The sequence below is a fragment of the Garra rufa genome, chromosome 13, assembly GCF_049309525.1.
Source record: "Garra rufa chromosome 13, GarRuf1.0, whole genome shotgun sequence".
In the NCBI taxonomy this organism is placed as follows: domain Eukaryota; kingdom Metazoa; phylum Chordata; class Actinopteri; order Cypriniformes; family Cyprinidae; genus Garra; species Garra rufa.
Window position 1 is genome coordinate 44,355,375 of NC_133373.1, and position 17,326 is coordinate 44,372,700.

Below are 17,326 nucleotides of genomic sequence, written 5' to 3' on the forward strand. Positions count from 1 at the left end.
ACATCTATTATTTTAACTTTTAACCATGCAGACTTCATTTTAAATGGTGCATCTTTCTTAAAATAGAAACCAAATGAAGTTTGATAGTTTTTAACTAAAAGCAATCACATTCAGATATTTTTAAATACGTCTTGTTCTGGTCATTTTGACCCAGAGAGAGTCACCTTTGTTTCTGAAAATTCTAGTTCATGTTATTAAAACTTACTGACTTTGACTCAGACAGGGTATCACAACTTGGGTCCATGACGTGACGCCTACATTTTCTGTCCCAATTGCATTTTTTTCAATTAAGAAGATTTTTCATTTATTGATTAAAAGCTCTCCTGTCCCCATGCTGAGAAATTGTAAGATGTTACTTTAGTTCTAGAATAAATGTGAACATGCAAAAAAATCTCATTCACAAAAAAAAAACAAAAAAAAAAAACAGATCCAGTATTTCTCAAAATGAATAAAAACAGTGAAATTAAACACAAACCTGCAATAATTAAATATGTTAAATAAGACAAATATCCTTTATGTATTTAATCCCATTTTATTAACCGATGTCTTTGCTGCTGACCTTCGATGATCCAATTCATCCATACTAATAAGCAAAAATGACTCAAGATAATCTAACATTTGTTTTCCTCTTTGTTTTTATTGCTGAAAAGTTGACACTTTTTCTTCTGCGCTCTACTGTACAGACGTCAATGTACTTTTCTCTAAGCCTGAGGCTTTTGGTGTAAAAAGGCTTTTACATTTGACAAAAATACAACTTTTTCTATTAAAAACAAACAAGCAAGCCCTGCCCAGATTTAAAAAGTAACGCAAAAGTAACGTAACACATTACTTTCCATAAAAAGTAACTAAGTAACGTAATTAGTTACTTATTTAGGGAGAAAGTCAATATTGTAATTCATTACTTTTAAAAGTAACATTCTCCAACACTGCATATATATGAAGTACTTACTTTAATGTTTCAAAAAGTAGTTATTTGTAATTTTTACTGTTATTCAAAGTGTAAAAATGTCACGTGGTGCAACCGTCCGACCATAACTTCTGTTTTGGAAACATCTTTAAATTACCCTACGTTTATTCAGATTAATTTTCGGGCACGGCCAACATGTTTTATAATCCTGTAAGAAAATTGCAAAACATTTGTATTTATATTACCATCATTTTGCAATTTACAGGAAATATAAGCCTGCTAACTACAATTAAGAAGGCAACTTTGAAATTGTAGAATGAAAATATGAGATCATTACTTACAAAAGAAACACTTTAATTACTGAGAACATCTAAGGAAATTAATTAATTTTAATATAAATCATGGTCGCACCAAATGACATTTTTTAAGGCTATGGCCAATTAATTTTAATTGAAAAAAAAAAAAAAACCACTTAATTTGAAAATTGTAATTTGAATGTGTACACAACATTCTTAGTGTTTGAACAATTATAATAGATATTTTTTGTATTTTAAAATTGGCCTGTCGAAAATCCTTATATAGTAGTCAACAGTTCAAGTGGATCAAAACCTTTAAAGTTGTCCTAAAACCAAAACAATACCTGTTCTTGTCCTAGGACAACTTTGATTAACTTTTTTGATCCACTTCAAATGTTGACTACTATGGGTCAAAAATGACCCGTCTACAAAAATTGCTTAGAAATGTATTATTACACTATATTATCATCAAAAACTGGATTTAACCTTTTTAATCAACTTGTTTTCTTTCAATTAGCACAGGGTTTGCATTAAATTTTTAAACTGACTGACTGTAGGCCTCGTTGATCTGAGCTTATGCAGCTTTTTTCAGTAAATACTGCCAAAATTATCCACAAATAATGCTTTTTTCAATTAAAAGTTGCATAAGCTCAGATCAACAAAAAAAAACCCAAAGAAAATTGAATTAATATTTGATTAGAATACAGCATTATAATGGAAGATTTGCATGCAATTTGTAAACAACTGGTCATTATTGATGAGGAAAGCCAAATTAGGAAAGGATTTTAAGCACAGCAAGAGGGTTAAGTGTCTAAATACTCTGAGGAAAATGCTCAAATGATTAATTACTTGATGCAAACGTGCTAGATTAATTAGTCCAGAGCAAAACTGCTGACTCCTCAGAGAGTTCTTGTTGAAAGATGTTGAAAGATGCACGATCCTGGATTGGCCAGTAAACACATTCATCAAAACTACAGGAAAAAGCAGCTTTATTCAACTCATTCATACCCGTCAAATCAATGCCACATATTTTTAAAACCGTTTCTTTCAACACATGATGCAGACACTCATCCTGCGCACAAGATACATCCTCTCCACAAACGTCCTAAAATAATTTACTCTAATATCAAACAAAATGCAAAGAAAAACAACAAAAAAAGGTCTCTGGATTTTGAGTATTGGAGTATTTTTCATTTTGTTTTCAGAAGCATTGCATTCATGGGCCTCGTTCATAAAACACGAGCAGATTTTAATAGTTATTTATATGAATTATTGCAATTCAGAGAATCATTTGCATCAATCACATCTAATTCTGCTCGTGTTTCACCATCATGCATCATCCATTAATACATATACATCACCTGCTGGCTGTGAAACTCGGATGTACAAACACAGACGTTCATCTGCTTCTATTGAGTCTAATTGGTGAGAATGTCTTATTGAACACGCAGCTGAAAGAAATAAACAAATACTTTGTCAATATGACATCATATGTGCCTTTCCGCTAGGAAAAGAAATCATAAGAGCAGACGCACGACCAATCAAACGTTAAAATAAACACAGGGCGAGCTGGCGAATAATCACGTGAGCTGGCGGACCATCAGACTAAAAGCGGGGAATACGACGTTCAAAAATGGTGAAAAGGCATAAAAATATGTAGTCTCTTCAAAGTCCTCTCACATTAAAGGCATGAGGAAATGGCTTCACGACGTGCCTAAATATCGCTGTGATATCCCACAATGCATCAGCACTGGGTCGAGTGGTAGAGATTATAATTGAACCACATGACAACCACCGGAGAAAAAAAAACCTAATTAATGCGTATTAAATCATACTTTTTCCATAGGAAAGGTTTGCTAATGTATAAAATCAAAACCCTCGTTATTTCTGTCACAAATTAATTTTTTCCCCCACCCGAACCATATTTTGACGGTTAAAATATTGAAACGAATCGGGACCGAACAAAGTCAAGCTGGCGAATCGGCACGCTCTCGTGTCAAGGTTCAGCCGCGGTGGAGTCCTGGTGGGGTGTGTCTGTTGGCGGGGCGTTGGCTGGTGTGACGTTCCCTTCGCCCTCTCTGGAGCTCTGATGGATTAGAGGAGGGGGTCCCGGGAAACTGCGCCCGCCGTACGGAGGCGGAATCATGGCTCCGGGGGGCGGCAGAGGTCCGGGAAGGAAGGGGCGAGGGGGGTGACCGCGAGGGCCGAAGAATTCGGGCGGGACGTCCCGCGGTCCGAGCGGTCCCAACGGTGGGCCTCGACCTGATCAAACAAAACCAAACGGAAGGATTAGTGATGAACTGAAAATTGATATCCAAGATCACGAAACAAAATGGTAACAACGATTTACTTTTAAAGGGATCATCGGATGCAAAACTCACTTTTCCGTGTTGTTTGAACATTAATGTGTGCTGGCAGTTTGTGCACACAACCACCCTACAATGATACAAATCTCAACCACTCAGTGGTATTTTTTTAATCTTTAAAGCAAGGGTCACCAAACTTGATCCTGGAGGGCCGGTGTCCTGCAGAGTTTAGCTCCAACTTGCCTCAACACAGCTGCCTGGAAGTTTCAAGTATACCTATTAAGACCTTGATTAGCTGGTTCAGGTGTGATAATCAGTTTGATTAGGGTTGGAGCTAAACTCTGTAGGGACACCGGCCCTCCAGGACCGAGTGTGGTGACCCCTGCTTTAAAGGGATCATTGGATGCCCATTTTCCATAAGTTCATATGATTCTTAAGGGTCTTAATGAAAAGTCTATAATATACTTTGGCTAAAAATTCTCAATAGTAGTGTAAAAAACACCCTTTTACCTTGTCAAAATCAGCTCTGCAAAATATCAGCTCATTTTATTGCATGGGCCCTTTAAATGCAAATGAGCTTTGCTCACCCCGCCCCTCTCTGCTGAGGGATTACGAGCTGTAATGTTTACTTTAGCTGCAAAACTTGCCAACATGCACATTAAGAAAGGCAGTTTGCAAAGATGCATAAAATCCCTTCTACTCACTTCTGCTGTGGGTGAAGCTGCATCACGAACGATTTGCACAAACTAGACACATATGTAGATCAGGATCGGCGCTTTCCTTTTCAAAAACTAAAGTAACGTTAATCTTCTGCGTCTTCAGCGGCTCAGATGTCGGGAGTAAATGGCAACTGCTATGTTCATTATTACATCCAACAACAGAACACCTCAATCTCTCAATCTGAGACATTCTTGTCTTCCTCTGCACCTTAGTCAGAGTCGGACTGTTTGAGCTCAGTGAGGGCGGGTCTAAGGTAAGGCGCTCATGTCAATCAACTATCGTGGGAGTGGCCACTGTCTGTGTGTCGTCACACCCACAAGAAGCTGACAATGACCTGATTTTAAAAAGGGATATTACTTTTAAAGAGGTCATCGGATGCCCATTTTCCACAAGTTCATATGATTCTTTAGGGTCTTAAGGAAAAGTCTCTTATATGCTTTGGTTAAAAATTCTCAATAGTAGTGTAAAAAACCCACCTTTTTACCTTGTCAAAATCAGCTTTGCAAAATTTCAGCTCATTTTAACGCATGGCCCCTTTAAATGCCACCGAGCTCTGCTCGCCCCGCCCCTCTCTGGGATTATGAGACATAATGCATTTAGCTGCCAACAAGCACATTAAGAAAGGCCATTTGCAAAGATGCATAAAAACCCCTTCTACTCACTTCTGCTGTGGGTGAAGCTGCATCACGAATGATTCACACAAAGATAAATGCATATGTAGATCGGGATCGGCGCTTTCCATTAAAAAACGAAAGTAACGTTAATCCTCTGCATCTTCAGCGGCTCAGATGTCGGGAGTAAATGACGACTGCTATGTTCATTATTACATCCAACAACAGAACACCTCAATCGCACAATTAAAGTCTTCCCCTGCACCTGTATCACACAATGGTGATCGTATTGGGACTGTTTCAGCTCGGTGAGGGCGGGGCTAAGGTAAGGCGCTCATGTCAATCAACTGTATTTTGTCACACCGACAAGAAGCTGAGAATGACCTGATTTTAAAAAGGGGATATTACTTTTAAAGATTAAAAAAATACCACTGAGTGGATTTGTATCATTGTAGGGTGGTTGTGTACACAAACTGCCAACACACATTAATGTTCAAACAACGTGGAAAAGTTAGTTTTGCATCCGATGACCTCTTTAATGACGCAAAAAAAGAGCAATAACCTTACCAAACGGTGGCGGTACGGGTCCAAAGGGGCCGATGGGAGGAGGGCCGTAGGAGTCCATGGGTGGCGGTCTGAAGCGCGGCTCCGGCAGCATCATGGGCGGGTGGCCATTGGGCGGTCGGATCATCATTGGCGGCGGCGGTCCGTTGGGCGGCATCATCGGGGGTCCGTAAGACTTCGGTGGAGGAACCGGAGAATCGCGGATGGGAGACGGCAGGAAGGATCCCTGATTCTGAGACTTGGAGAGCTGGAGGAGAAGATGCAGAACTACAAGTTACGGAAAAATACTCGATAAGGTCTGAGGAGGTTTAACACCGGATTCCTGTTAACCGACCCAAGCAGACGTCAGTCAACCACTGCAAGACCACAAACACACTTTATACAAGAACAACAGCAGACACAAGCGCAGGGATCCGCAAACCAAACATCTAAGACAAATATTTTAATAATCAAATATTGTTATTTGGTTTAAAATTACTTCAATAATTTACCATTCACATGCATGCTCACGGTTCTCGGATTTTGTTTAATGGCCACACTGGTCTTTTAGGAACCCAACCACACTCAATATTATTTTTATGACTTATTTTTAAAATATTTATTATAATATTATTAATAGTAATAACAATAATCATCATCATCATCATCAGTTCTGTCGATCATAAATATTTATAATTATAAAAACAATTTAATAATTATTGATTATTAATTCAACTAATAATTAAAAAACAAATATATAACTGTTGTAAATTACAATTGTACTGTAAAATAAACTGAGTATTTGATTAACATTTTTATGGTACAAAACCTCAAGCTAGTTAACATTACTATAATTGTTGATTAACTAATTCTAAAACACGAAGAAATATTTGTCATCAATTACAACTGTACTGCAAAAAAAAATGAATTTGCTCACTTTATTTTACACAAGTTACAATACTAATATTTGTCAATATTTTCACTTTCAAATGTTTAAACTCAAGCTTTTAACATTTCAATGCCTCAAGCTTAATTAATAATCATCATAACTGTTGATTATTAATCTAACTCCAATTAAATAAAAAGTGTTGTAAACTACAATTGTACTGTAAAAATAAACGTAACACTACAAGTTTCAATACTAATATTTGTCTTAAATTCAATATTAATGGAAATTTAAGCTTTTAGAATGTATAAATTTATATTTTTAAAATATTCTCTCTCTCTCTCTATATATATTTTTTGTCAGATTCAAGCTTTTCACATTTACACATTTAAATTTTAAAATATTTTAAAAAATATTCTCTCTCTCTCTATATATATATATACATATATATTTATTTATGTAAGATTTAAGCGTTTAGAATTTTTAAATTTATATTTTTTAAAAACTCTGGAAAAAAAAAAAAGTGTCCACAAAAATGTTGCTAATTATGAAAATGTGTAAAAGCATAAGCGTGCAGTGTTAAACTTGTACGACATGCAGAGATGAAGCAGCTTTATTTTTTATTATTGGATTCAATTTTACATATTTAACATGCGCTTGTGTCACTCAATAGGGCTGATAAAAGAAATTGCAACAAATAAGTCTTGCGTTTCTAGAGTTGTATTTGTGTACTTGTATAGAGTATGTTTGAGGCCTATACATGCTGTAACTCACTCACCAACATGAGTTTTGTTAAACATACGACACATTCTGAGCACAAGACCCACACAGTGATTAGAAAGTGACCAGAAAGACATGTGTTTAATCAGCCTCTGAAAACCCAAAAACAGCTGACAGAGCAACCTGGCACTGTGCACAAACCCGTCCCATTCATCCCAGCACCCATCCGCTGTACTCACGGGCTCTACAGGTTCAGACGAGACCTGCTCTGAGGCCTCGACCGTCTCACTGACCGGTGCCGTCTGCTTTAAAGCAAACACACCCACCGCCGTTTAATGGACAACAACATCTGGATATGCATGACTGTTTCTAATAGACATCTACTGGAGATCTCCTTGCTCACATTTGGACATATTGTGCATCACATTAATAACAGAGAAAAAAAAAATCATTACCATGGGTCCATCATGTGCACATGGAGATGAAGTCATCGGAGGAAACATTTCTGAAAAACAGACAATAATTATTCATAATAGCTTATTATTTTTATATTTTAAACAACAAAAACCATTATTGTCATTATTATTTTTAAAATATAATCATTGACATTTAAAAAAATATATATTTAATTTGAATTTTTTCCTCTTTTTTGTACTTATTTTATATTAGTTAGTTGGTAAGGTAACATTTCTAATTTTTAATTTTTTTTTTAAAGAAATTAACACTTTTATTCAGCAAGGATGCATTAAATTGATCAAAAGTGACATTAAAGACAATTATAATGTTTCCATTTCAAATAAATGCTGTCCTTTTGAACAATTTGATATATTTATAATATTTATATTTAATATTATAATATTAAACATTTATATAGAAATATTCAGCTATATTTCAAATCATAAAAATTATCATTGTCATTATTTTTAAATATATATATTTTTAATATATTATATTTTTTAAATATAAAGTTTCTATTGAGCTTTGTTTTATTTTTATTTTAGTTAATTTTAGGACTTTTTTATATTAGTTGGCAAGGTAACATTTTTAATTTCCATTTTTTTTGTAAGAAATTAATATTTTTATTCAGTGGGGATGCATTAAATTGATCAAAAGTGAAAGTAAAGACATTTATGATGGTACTAAAGATTTCCATTTCAAATAAATGTATATTTTGATCCTTAAAAATAAAATGCGTCACATTTTCTACAAAAATATTGGGCAGCACAATTATTTTAAACAATGATAATAATCAGAAATGTTTCTTAAGCTGTAAATCAGCATATTAGAATGATTTCTGAAGGATCATGTGACACTGAAAAATGTGATAAAGATGCTGAAAATTCAGCTTTGCATCACAGAAATAAATTACATTTTAAAATATATTCACACAGAAAACATCTATTTTAAATAGCAATAATATTTCAAATTTTTACTGTATTTTAATCAAACTAAAGCAGCCTTCTTTGATGCTTTAAAACAGGTCATATCATAAGCACCTGGTCGGGATGGCAGCGGGTGTCCGAGCTCTGAGAAGCGTCCGTGAGGGTCAGACGGTGGTCGTGGACCTGGAACACATCACTATTGATTAGCAGCTGTTATCAATCATTTCATACTGAGATTAGAGGCTGGAGTTCAGGAGCGAACACGTCAGGAATGCTTTCAGTGACAATGACAGAAGGGAATGCTTTGAGGAGAGAAACTGAGGGAGAAAAAAAATTAACAGGTGGAGTGATTCAAAAACAGGAAAGCTGGGAAATGAAAGGAGGAGGATAAAGTTGATGTAAAGGGGAGGAAGACGACGCAGCGGCGACTCACCAAACGGTTCACCCCGTCGCCCTACGGGTGCTGAGGGGGGGCGTCCAGGACCCTCTATCATTAGAGGAGGAGAGGGAGCCCCCCCACTCACAGGAGATGGCCCGTACGAATCACCTGTTCAGACCAAACCACCACAATCAGAAACAAGATGGGCTAATGACACAACCGGACACATGAGAGGAAACAACACTGTGCTGAACTCCACCCCTCGGTTACTGTTGCTGGGTCTGTCAAGCTTCCAATTAATTTTAATTAAACAGCATGTCTGCAATAATATTATAGCCCTATGAAATGTTTTATTTCTTTCCTAGAAATGCTGTGTTGTCGGTTTAATTTTCTTGATTTATGATTTAATGCAATATGAAAAACAGTGCAACATTTGGACTCGATTCTCGAAGCATTTCGTCTTGATTCTCGAAGCATTTGGACTCGATTCTCGAAGCATTTCGTCTTGAATCTCGAAGCATTTCGTCTTGAATCTCGAAGCATTTCGTCTCGATTCTCGAAGCATTTCGTCTCGATTCTCGAAGCATTTCGTCTCGATTCTCTAAGCATTTAGACTTGATTCTCAAAGCATTTCGTCTCGATTCTCGAAGCATTTCGTCTCGATTCTCAAAGCATTTGGACTCGATTCTCGAAGCATTTCGTCTTGAATCTCGAAGCATTTCGTCTTGAATCTCGAAGCATTTCGTCTCGATTCTCGAAGCATTTAGACTTGATTCTCGAAGCATTTCGTCTTGAATCTCGAAGCATTTCGTCTCGATTCTCGAAGCATTTAGACTTGATTCTCGAAGCATTTCGTCTTGATTCTCGAAGCATTTGGACTCGATTCTCGAAGCATTTGGACTCGATTCTCGAAGCATTTGGACTCGATTCTCGAAGCATTTCGTCTTGATTCTCGAAGCATTTGGACTCGATTCTCGAAGCATTTCGTCTTGATTCTCGAAGCATTTGGACTCGATTCTCGAAGCATTTAGTCTCGATTCTCGAAGCATTTCGTCTCGATTCTCGAAGCATTTGGACTCGATTCTCGAAGCATTTAGTCTCGATTCTCGAAGCATTTCGTCTCGATTCTCGAAGCATTTGGACTCGATTCTCGAAGCATTTCGTCTTGAATATCGAAGCATTTCGTCTTGAATCTCGAAGCATTTCGTCTCGATTCTCGAAGCATTTAGACTTTATTCTCGAAGCATTTCGTCTTGAATCTCGAAGCATTTCGTCTCGATTCTCGAAGCATTTAGACTTGATTCTCGAAGCATTTCGTCTTGATTCTCGAAGCATTTGGACTCGATTCTCGAAGCATTTCGTCTTGATTCTCGAAGCATTTGGACTCGATTCTCGAAGCATTTGGACTCGATTCTCGAAGCATTTGGACTCGATTCTCGAAGCATTTCGTCTTGAATCTCGAAGCATTTCGTCTTGATTCTCGTAGCATTTGGACTCGATTCTCGAAGCATTTCGTCTTGATTCTCGAAGCATTTGGACTCGATTCTTGAAGCATTTCGTCTTGAATCTCGAAGCATTTCGTCTCGATTCTCGAAGCATTTCGTCTCGATTCTCGAAGCATTTGGACTCGATTCTCGAAGCATTTAGTCTCGATTCTCGAAGCATTTCGTCTCGATTCTCGAAGCATTTGGACTCGATTCTCGAAGCATTTCGTCTTGAATATCGAAGCATTTCGTCTTGAATCTCGAAGCATTTCGTCTCGATTCTCGAAGCATTTAGACTTTATTCTCGAAGCATTTCGTCTTGAATCTCGAAGCATTTCGTCTCGATTCTCGAAGCATTTAGACTTGATTCTCGAAGCATTTCGTCTTGATTCTCGAAGCATTTGGACTCGATTCTCGAAGCATTTCGTCTTGATTCTCGAAGCATTTGGACTCGATTCTCGAAGCATTTGGACTCGATTCTCGAAGCATTTGGACTCGATTCTCGAAGCATTTCGTCTTGAATCTCGAAGCATTTCGTCTTGATTCTCGTAGCATTTGGACTCGATTCTCGAAGCATTTCGTCTTGATTCTCGAAGCATTTGGACTCGATTCTTGAAGCATTTCGTCTTGATTCTCGAAGCATTTCGTCTTGAATCTCGAAGCATTTCGTCTCGATTCTCGAAGCATTTCGTCTTGATTCTCGAAGCATTTGGACTCGATTCTTGAAGCATTTAGACTTGATTCTCAAAGCATTTCGTCTCGATTCTCGAAGCATTTCGTCTCGATTCTCAAAGCATTTGGACTCGATTCTCGAAGCATTTCGTCTTGAATCTCGAAGCATTTCGTCTTGAATCTCGAAGCATTTCGTCTCGATTCTCGAAGCATTTAGACTTGATTCTCGAAGCATTTCGTCTTGAATCTCGAAGCATTTCGTCTCGATTCTCGAAGCATTTAGACTTGATTCTCGAAGCATTTCGTCTTGATTCTCGAAGCATTTGGACTCGATTCTCGAAGCATTTGGACTCGATTCTCGAAGCATTTGGACTCGATTCTCGAAGCATTTCGTCTTGATTCTCGAAGCATTTGGACTCGATTCTCGAAGCATTTCGTCTTGATTCTCGAAGCATTTGGACTCGATTCTCGAAGCATTTAGTCTCGATTCTCGAAGCATTTCGTCTCGATTCTCGAAGCATTTGGACTCGATTCTCGAAGCATTTAGTCTCGATTCTCGAAGCATTTCGTCTCGATTCTCGAAGCATTTGGACTCGATTCTCGAAGCATTTCGTCTTGAATATCGAAGCATTTCGTCTTGAATCTCGAAGCATTTCGTCTCGATTCTCGAAGCATTTAGACTTTATTCTCGAAGCATTTCGTCTTGAATCTCGAAGCATTTCGTCTCGATTCTCGAAGCATTTAGACTTGATTCTCGAAGCATTTCGTCTTGATTCTCGAAGCATTTGGACTCGATTCTCGAAGCATTTCGTCTTGATTCTCGAAGCATTTGGACTCGATTCTCGAAGCATTTGGACTCGATTCTCGAAGCATTTGGACTCGATTCTCGAAGCATTTCGTCTTGATTCTCGAAGCATTTGGACTCGATTCTCGAAGCATTTCGTCTTGATTCTCGAAGCATTTCGTCTTGATTCTCGTAGCATTTGGACTCGATTCTCGAAGCATTTCGTCTTGATTCTCGAAGCATTTGGACTCGATTCTCGAAGCATTTCGTCTTGATTCTCGAAGCATTTCGTCTTGATTCTCGAAGCATTTCGTCTTGATTCTCGAAGCATTTGGACTCTATTCTCGAAGCATTTCGTCTTGATTCTCGAAGCATTTGGACTCGATTCTTGAAGCATTTCGTCTTGATTCTCGAAGCATTTCGTCTTGATTCTCGAAGCATTTCGTCTTGATTCTCGAAGCATTTCGTCTTGATTCTCGAAGCATTTGGACTCTATTCTCGAAGCATTTCGTCTTGATTCTCGAAGCATTTGGACTCGATTCTTGAAGCATTTAGTCTTGATTCTCGAAGCATTTCGTCTTGATTCTCGAAGCATTTGGACTCGATTCTCGAAGCATTTCTATGTTTTTTACCTCTGTATATTATTTCATTTATTTATATTTCAGTTATTTTACTTTTTAAAACTTTCACATAGTATTTATATTTAATTTTTTTTTCTATTTACTCAAATTATTTGTAATAGTTTAGTTAAAATTAACAACACTGCATTATGCAGCAGCTGTTCTGTTTTGTGTTTTAAAGAGCCAGTGAAAGTGAATTTGAGGATGGAAACTGCTCACCTCTTCTCTGTGGCGGCATGTGCCGATCTGGAGGTCCAGAGTTGACTTTGAACAGACTTTGCTCCAGGTCTGATATTTTATCTCTGTACTCCACAAGCCTTTAGAAATATACAAACATCAGAGATCAGAAACATCAATGACAACTACAGCAATATTACTGCAGTGTAATTTGATGAATACTCACTTCTGACGAAGAGTGACTGACTCTCTTCTTTCCTCCACCAGAGTTCGTTCTGAAGCACGGGCTTTTAACTATTAAAAAGAAACAAGTAGGTATGATTAATACACTGGTAAATATATCAGTATTAGTATTAATATTATTAGCTAAGTTTAAGTTTGTCACTTTATCTGCTTTTTGTCATTGTCATTTAATTGTAATGATTTTTCTATTTAGCTTTATTTTTATTTCAGTTACTAGGCAACATTTCTCATTTTTGTTTACTTTACTTATTTTAGTATTCAAAAAGCTTGTCCAATTAATTAAAAACATGAAACTTAATATTTAAAAACTATTAAAACTAACAAAAATTACCTTTTCAGGGGCCCATGAAATCAGTTGTATTTTCTCAAAATTCCATGCTTTTTTTTTATTCTGTTTATTTATGCAGATTAATTTTTTCTACATTCCATTTTTATGGTATAATTATTATTAATCATTTTAACAATAATAAAGCATGTCTACAATAATGTTATGGCCCTATGAAATGTTTTATTTTTTCCCCAGAAATGCTGTGTTGTCTGTTTAATCTTCTGATTTAATACAATTTGAAAAAAAATAATAATAATTTTAATCTGCCATAAAAAAATGTAAGCAATCAGTATCAGCCAGTGAATTCCTAACACAAAAGACAAAAGGTTTTCTAGTTTTCATTAGAAAGACATATCACGGTAATTACTCACCCAGTTCTCATGGGCTTTCTTCTCCTGGACTGCCACCTGTTTTTAGGGAGGTAAGATTGAGACCGTGATGTGCTGGATTGACAATACAGCGAATCTGTAGAGAATATGCGCTTAGAGTTTCTCACCTCAGACTTCAAAGAGCGTTCGTTCTGCTGCATCTCTTCCTCGATATCCTTGATCTTCTGTTTGAGGGCTCTGACCTCCTCCTCTGAGCGAATAGCTTTACTGTCCACCTCTGACAGCTTTGTCTCCTTCTCACGCCTCTCCAGCTCCTCTTGAGTCAGTTTCCTACACACAACAGGAGAGTTTATATTAGCAATGCAACATCATGCAATACAGGCCTCATTTGAGCTTTCAAACTCAATTTACAGTACTGTTTTTTTTTTTAGATTTTTGATGTAATTTAAATAAGTTTCTCATCAAGGTTGAGTCAAAAATGCAGAAAAAAAGATTATATTGTAAAATATTATTACTCCAGTATTCAGCGTCACATGATCCTTTAGAAATCATTCTAATATGCTGATTTATTATCAGTGCTGAAACCTTTTCTCAAGATTCTTTGATGAATAAAAAGTTAAAAAGAACAGCATTTATTTAAAATACAAAGCTTTTCTAACAATATACACTACTGTTCATAAGTTTGGGGAAAGTACATTTTTTTCTCTCTTTTTTTTTTTGAAAGAAATTAATACTTTTAATTCAGCAAGGATGTGTTAAAGTCACATTTTAGTCATCTGAATTGTTTTAGTTTTAGTCGACTAAATACGATACGATTATAATCAACGAAATTTACAGTTACAGCTATATATGCTAATTATGCATTCTTTGTTTACCACATTCTTCATTCTTTCAAGCAGACATATTTATTTATATAAATACATTGAGATTTATCTTCATTAGGGCTACTAAAGTGATTAAGTCAAGAGCAGTGAGTGATTTTCTGTCTTTTGTTGTTTGATTATAATGAAGCCACAGACAATAGCAACTAAATTAGGCTGCTGTCCCTTTAAAACCGAAGGCACAGATGCAATGTATTGATACATATCCGAAAGTCTCCCAAATGCTGACGTTCACCTAAGACGTAACCGAGTGCGTTTACGTGAATACTGGTCAAAACCGACGATCCAACATCATTTTGTGTGTATTTCTCCATTCATGAGACACAGAAACGAAACAAAAACAGCCATCTTAACCCTTGCTCGTGTCGTATTGCTGAACTGTCAGGAGCATTATTGCTCAGATGTCTTGAAATTTCCAAGTTAGCAGCTTGTATATTAAAAGATATTAATTTATAACGTTACTACCGTTTAAAAGATGCAATGGCACCACGGGTATTTTTAAGCTTTAGCAACCCTACTCCTAACCACGCAGCGGATTCGTTCTGGATGAATCTCTTCTCAAATCATCCCTCCCAAACATTTTAGTTCCGTTTTTATTTGTTGGCGAAAATGTCAATAGATTTTAAAAATGTCGTTGACGAAAATTATTCCTCAACTTAAATTAGTGCCGGTATATTGTGCAACACTAGTATAGAAAACTGATCACAATAACTGGCTTTTATACAATTAATTTGTACGTCTTCTGTGGTTTAGATGTGATGTGAATAAAGTGTGTGCTCTCACTGCTGCAGTGCGTTCTCTTTTTGCTGGTAGAGTTCAGTGGTGATTTCCAGCCTCTGCTGCAGGTTCTTGAACTGGTTCTCCAGGTGACTCTTTTCATTCTTTAGATTCATCTGGTCATGCATGACCTTCTGATATTGCTCTGGATTACAAAAAACACAGTATGTGATTAGATGAAGATGTGGAAAGCCATCAGAAGGTGTTCAAATAAACAATCACAGATTTCATACCCTCCAGCTCCTGTCTGGATTTTTGTTCGGTGAGGAGAGTTTCCATGTAACGGTTCCTCTCGTCCTCAACAACGTTGAGAGTCGCTTTAATCTGAAATAGAAATGCTATTGTAAATAAGTAGTGTTGAATTATGCTCAAAATGAAATCTGGCTGAAGCAGACGTTATGTACCCTGGAGACGTCCATCATCTGTTTGATTCGTAGTCTCGTGGTGTCCATCTTCTTCTCTGAAAGAAAATAGACACTTGTTATTTAGAACAGGAGAATGTTTCATTCAACATCTTTAAGTCTCAAGTAGCTTATTTCTTGTGAGACACCAATGTTCAATAAATAAATTAAATGACATCTTAAAACATCTATAAATATTAGTGTTGTGATTTTACAATTCTACCGTAAAAATAACATAATTTTTGCATTAATTTTCTTCATTTTACTCTAATATTACAATAGTAATGTCATTTCGTGTAATATTTTTAATTCAAATGGTTTAATTTATTATTAATAATATCTTATTTTAATATCGGTAATAATATAAATTATAGTTATATTTTAATATCTAAAAGTGTTTTGAAATACTACCCTATTTTGTTTCATATTTTTATTCAGAATGATGCTTAATATATTTAAAACAACAATAATAATAATAATAATAATAATAATAATAATAATAAATGTATTTTAATATTATAATTATTAAAAATATATTTTAAAATATCCAAAAAGCTTTTACAATTTATTAAAATATTTAATATTAAACAGAATTAATAAATTAAAATATTACTACTGCTTAATTTTGTTTCATATTTTATATAGAATAATGCTTAATATATTCAACATATTTTTTATTATTAATAATATTATTAATAATGTAATTATTAAAGCTATCTTAAAATATTTAAAAAGTTTTTAAATCTTAAAATATTCGACATTAAATATATTCAATAAATTAAAATATTACTACTACATTATTTTGTTTTATATTTTTATTTAGAACTGTTTAAAATAAAAATAATAATAATAATAATAATATCTTATTTAAAAATCATTAATAACATTATCACTTATATTAAAATATCAAAAAAAAACCTTACTAAAATATTCAATTAAAAAATTTAACTACTACTACTACTCTAATGTGTTTAATATTTTTGTTTAGAATTATGCTTAATTTAAAAAGATATCTTTTATTATTGTTACTAATCTAATTATTAAACTTGTATTAAAATCTAAAATATTATATTTTAAATATTCAATTAACAAATTTAAATATTACTAATACTACCCTATTTTTATTTAATTTTTTATTTATAATAATAATAATAATAATAATATTAATATCTTATTTTAATATTTTAAATATTAGTTATATATATTACAAGATCTAAAAGTTTTTATATCTTATCAAAAAGATTCAATATTAAATATAATCAATTAACTAAAATATTACTACTACCCTACTTTAATATTTTTATTTAGAATTATGCTTAATATATTTAAAACAACAATATAACAGTGCTTTTAACTTTAGTTGGAACACTTCTCCTGAGTATAACTGCAAACAAAAATAAACATGCATGCATCAGATGCATTAAATCTAGCTTATTAGGAGAGGTTTGCATAATTGGATTATTGGATTTGAAATTCAACTGATGCAAACAAACAAAAAAAAAAACAGAACAATCTGATAGTTGAAGTTCTTAAATGGAAATCTGTGATTGGCACTTCAAACATAATCAGAATCTTGATTATTTCTTGAGCACTTTTCTCAGTAGATAACTCTCATTTCATCTGTGAATCACAGCACTCACATGAGAAATAAAGCTATTTTATGAGTCACTCTGCTGAATGCAAATGAAAACAACTCCCCTGACAAAAGACAAAAAAAGGACAGAGAAAACAGATCTAAACAAAAACTGGAGTTATAAATAGAAACTTACCAGCATCTTCTCCATTAGACATTTTAGCATCGTCTTTCTGCAGGTCTGCAAGATCACAGGCTCCCAGACGGTTGAGCTCCGCAATACAGCTGGACAAAACCTACAGACCAG

The 17,326-nt window shown here is 35.1% G+C and overlaps 1 protein-coding gene across 3 annotated transcripts in view; it reads right to left on the minus strand.

Moving 5' to 3' along the window:
• Positions 1–2,175: 2,175 nt before the first annotated feature.
• mia3 (MIA SH3 domain ER export factor 3) overlaps positions 2,176–17,326 on the minus strand; it is a 32,534-nt gene continuing 17,383 nt past the window's right edge. Inside the window, exons 15-28 of one of the 3 annotated variants that reach the window (XM_073853103.1) lie at positions 17,216–17,315; positions 15,450–15,505; positions 15,279–15,369; positions 15,052–15,190; positions 13,555–13,717; positions 13,430–13,465; positions 12,714–12,781; positions 12,530–12,627; positions 8,805–8,918; positions 8,486–8,554; positions 7,445–7,494; positions 7,229–7,294; positions 5,408–5,651; positions 2,176–3,465 (exon numbers count right to left, since the gene is read on the minus strand). In XM_073853103.1, coding sequence (XP_073709204.1) covers positions 3,200–3,465; positions 5,408–5,651; positions 7,229–7,294; positions 7,445–7,494; positions 8,486–8,554; positions 8,805–8,918; positions 12,530–12,627; positions 12,714–12,781; positions 13,430–13,465; positions 13,555–13,717; positions 15,052–15,190; positions 15,279–15,369; positions 15,450–15,505; positions 17,216–17,315 — 1,560 coding nt within the window. In that variant the 3' untranslated portion in view covers positions 2,176–3,199. The remainder of the gene's footprint in view (positions 3,466–5,407; positions 5,652–7,228; positions 7,295–7,444; positions 7,495–8,485; positions 8,555–8,804; positions 8,919–12,529; positions 12,628–12,713; positions 12,782–13,429; positions 13,466–13,554; positions 13,718–15,051; positions 15,191–15,278; positions 15,370–15,449; positions 15,506–17,215; positions 17,316–17,326) is intronic. The other 2 variants (XM_073853105.1, XM_073853104.1) reach the window with 2 other exon arrangements.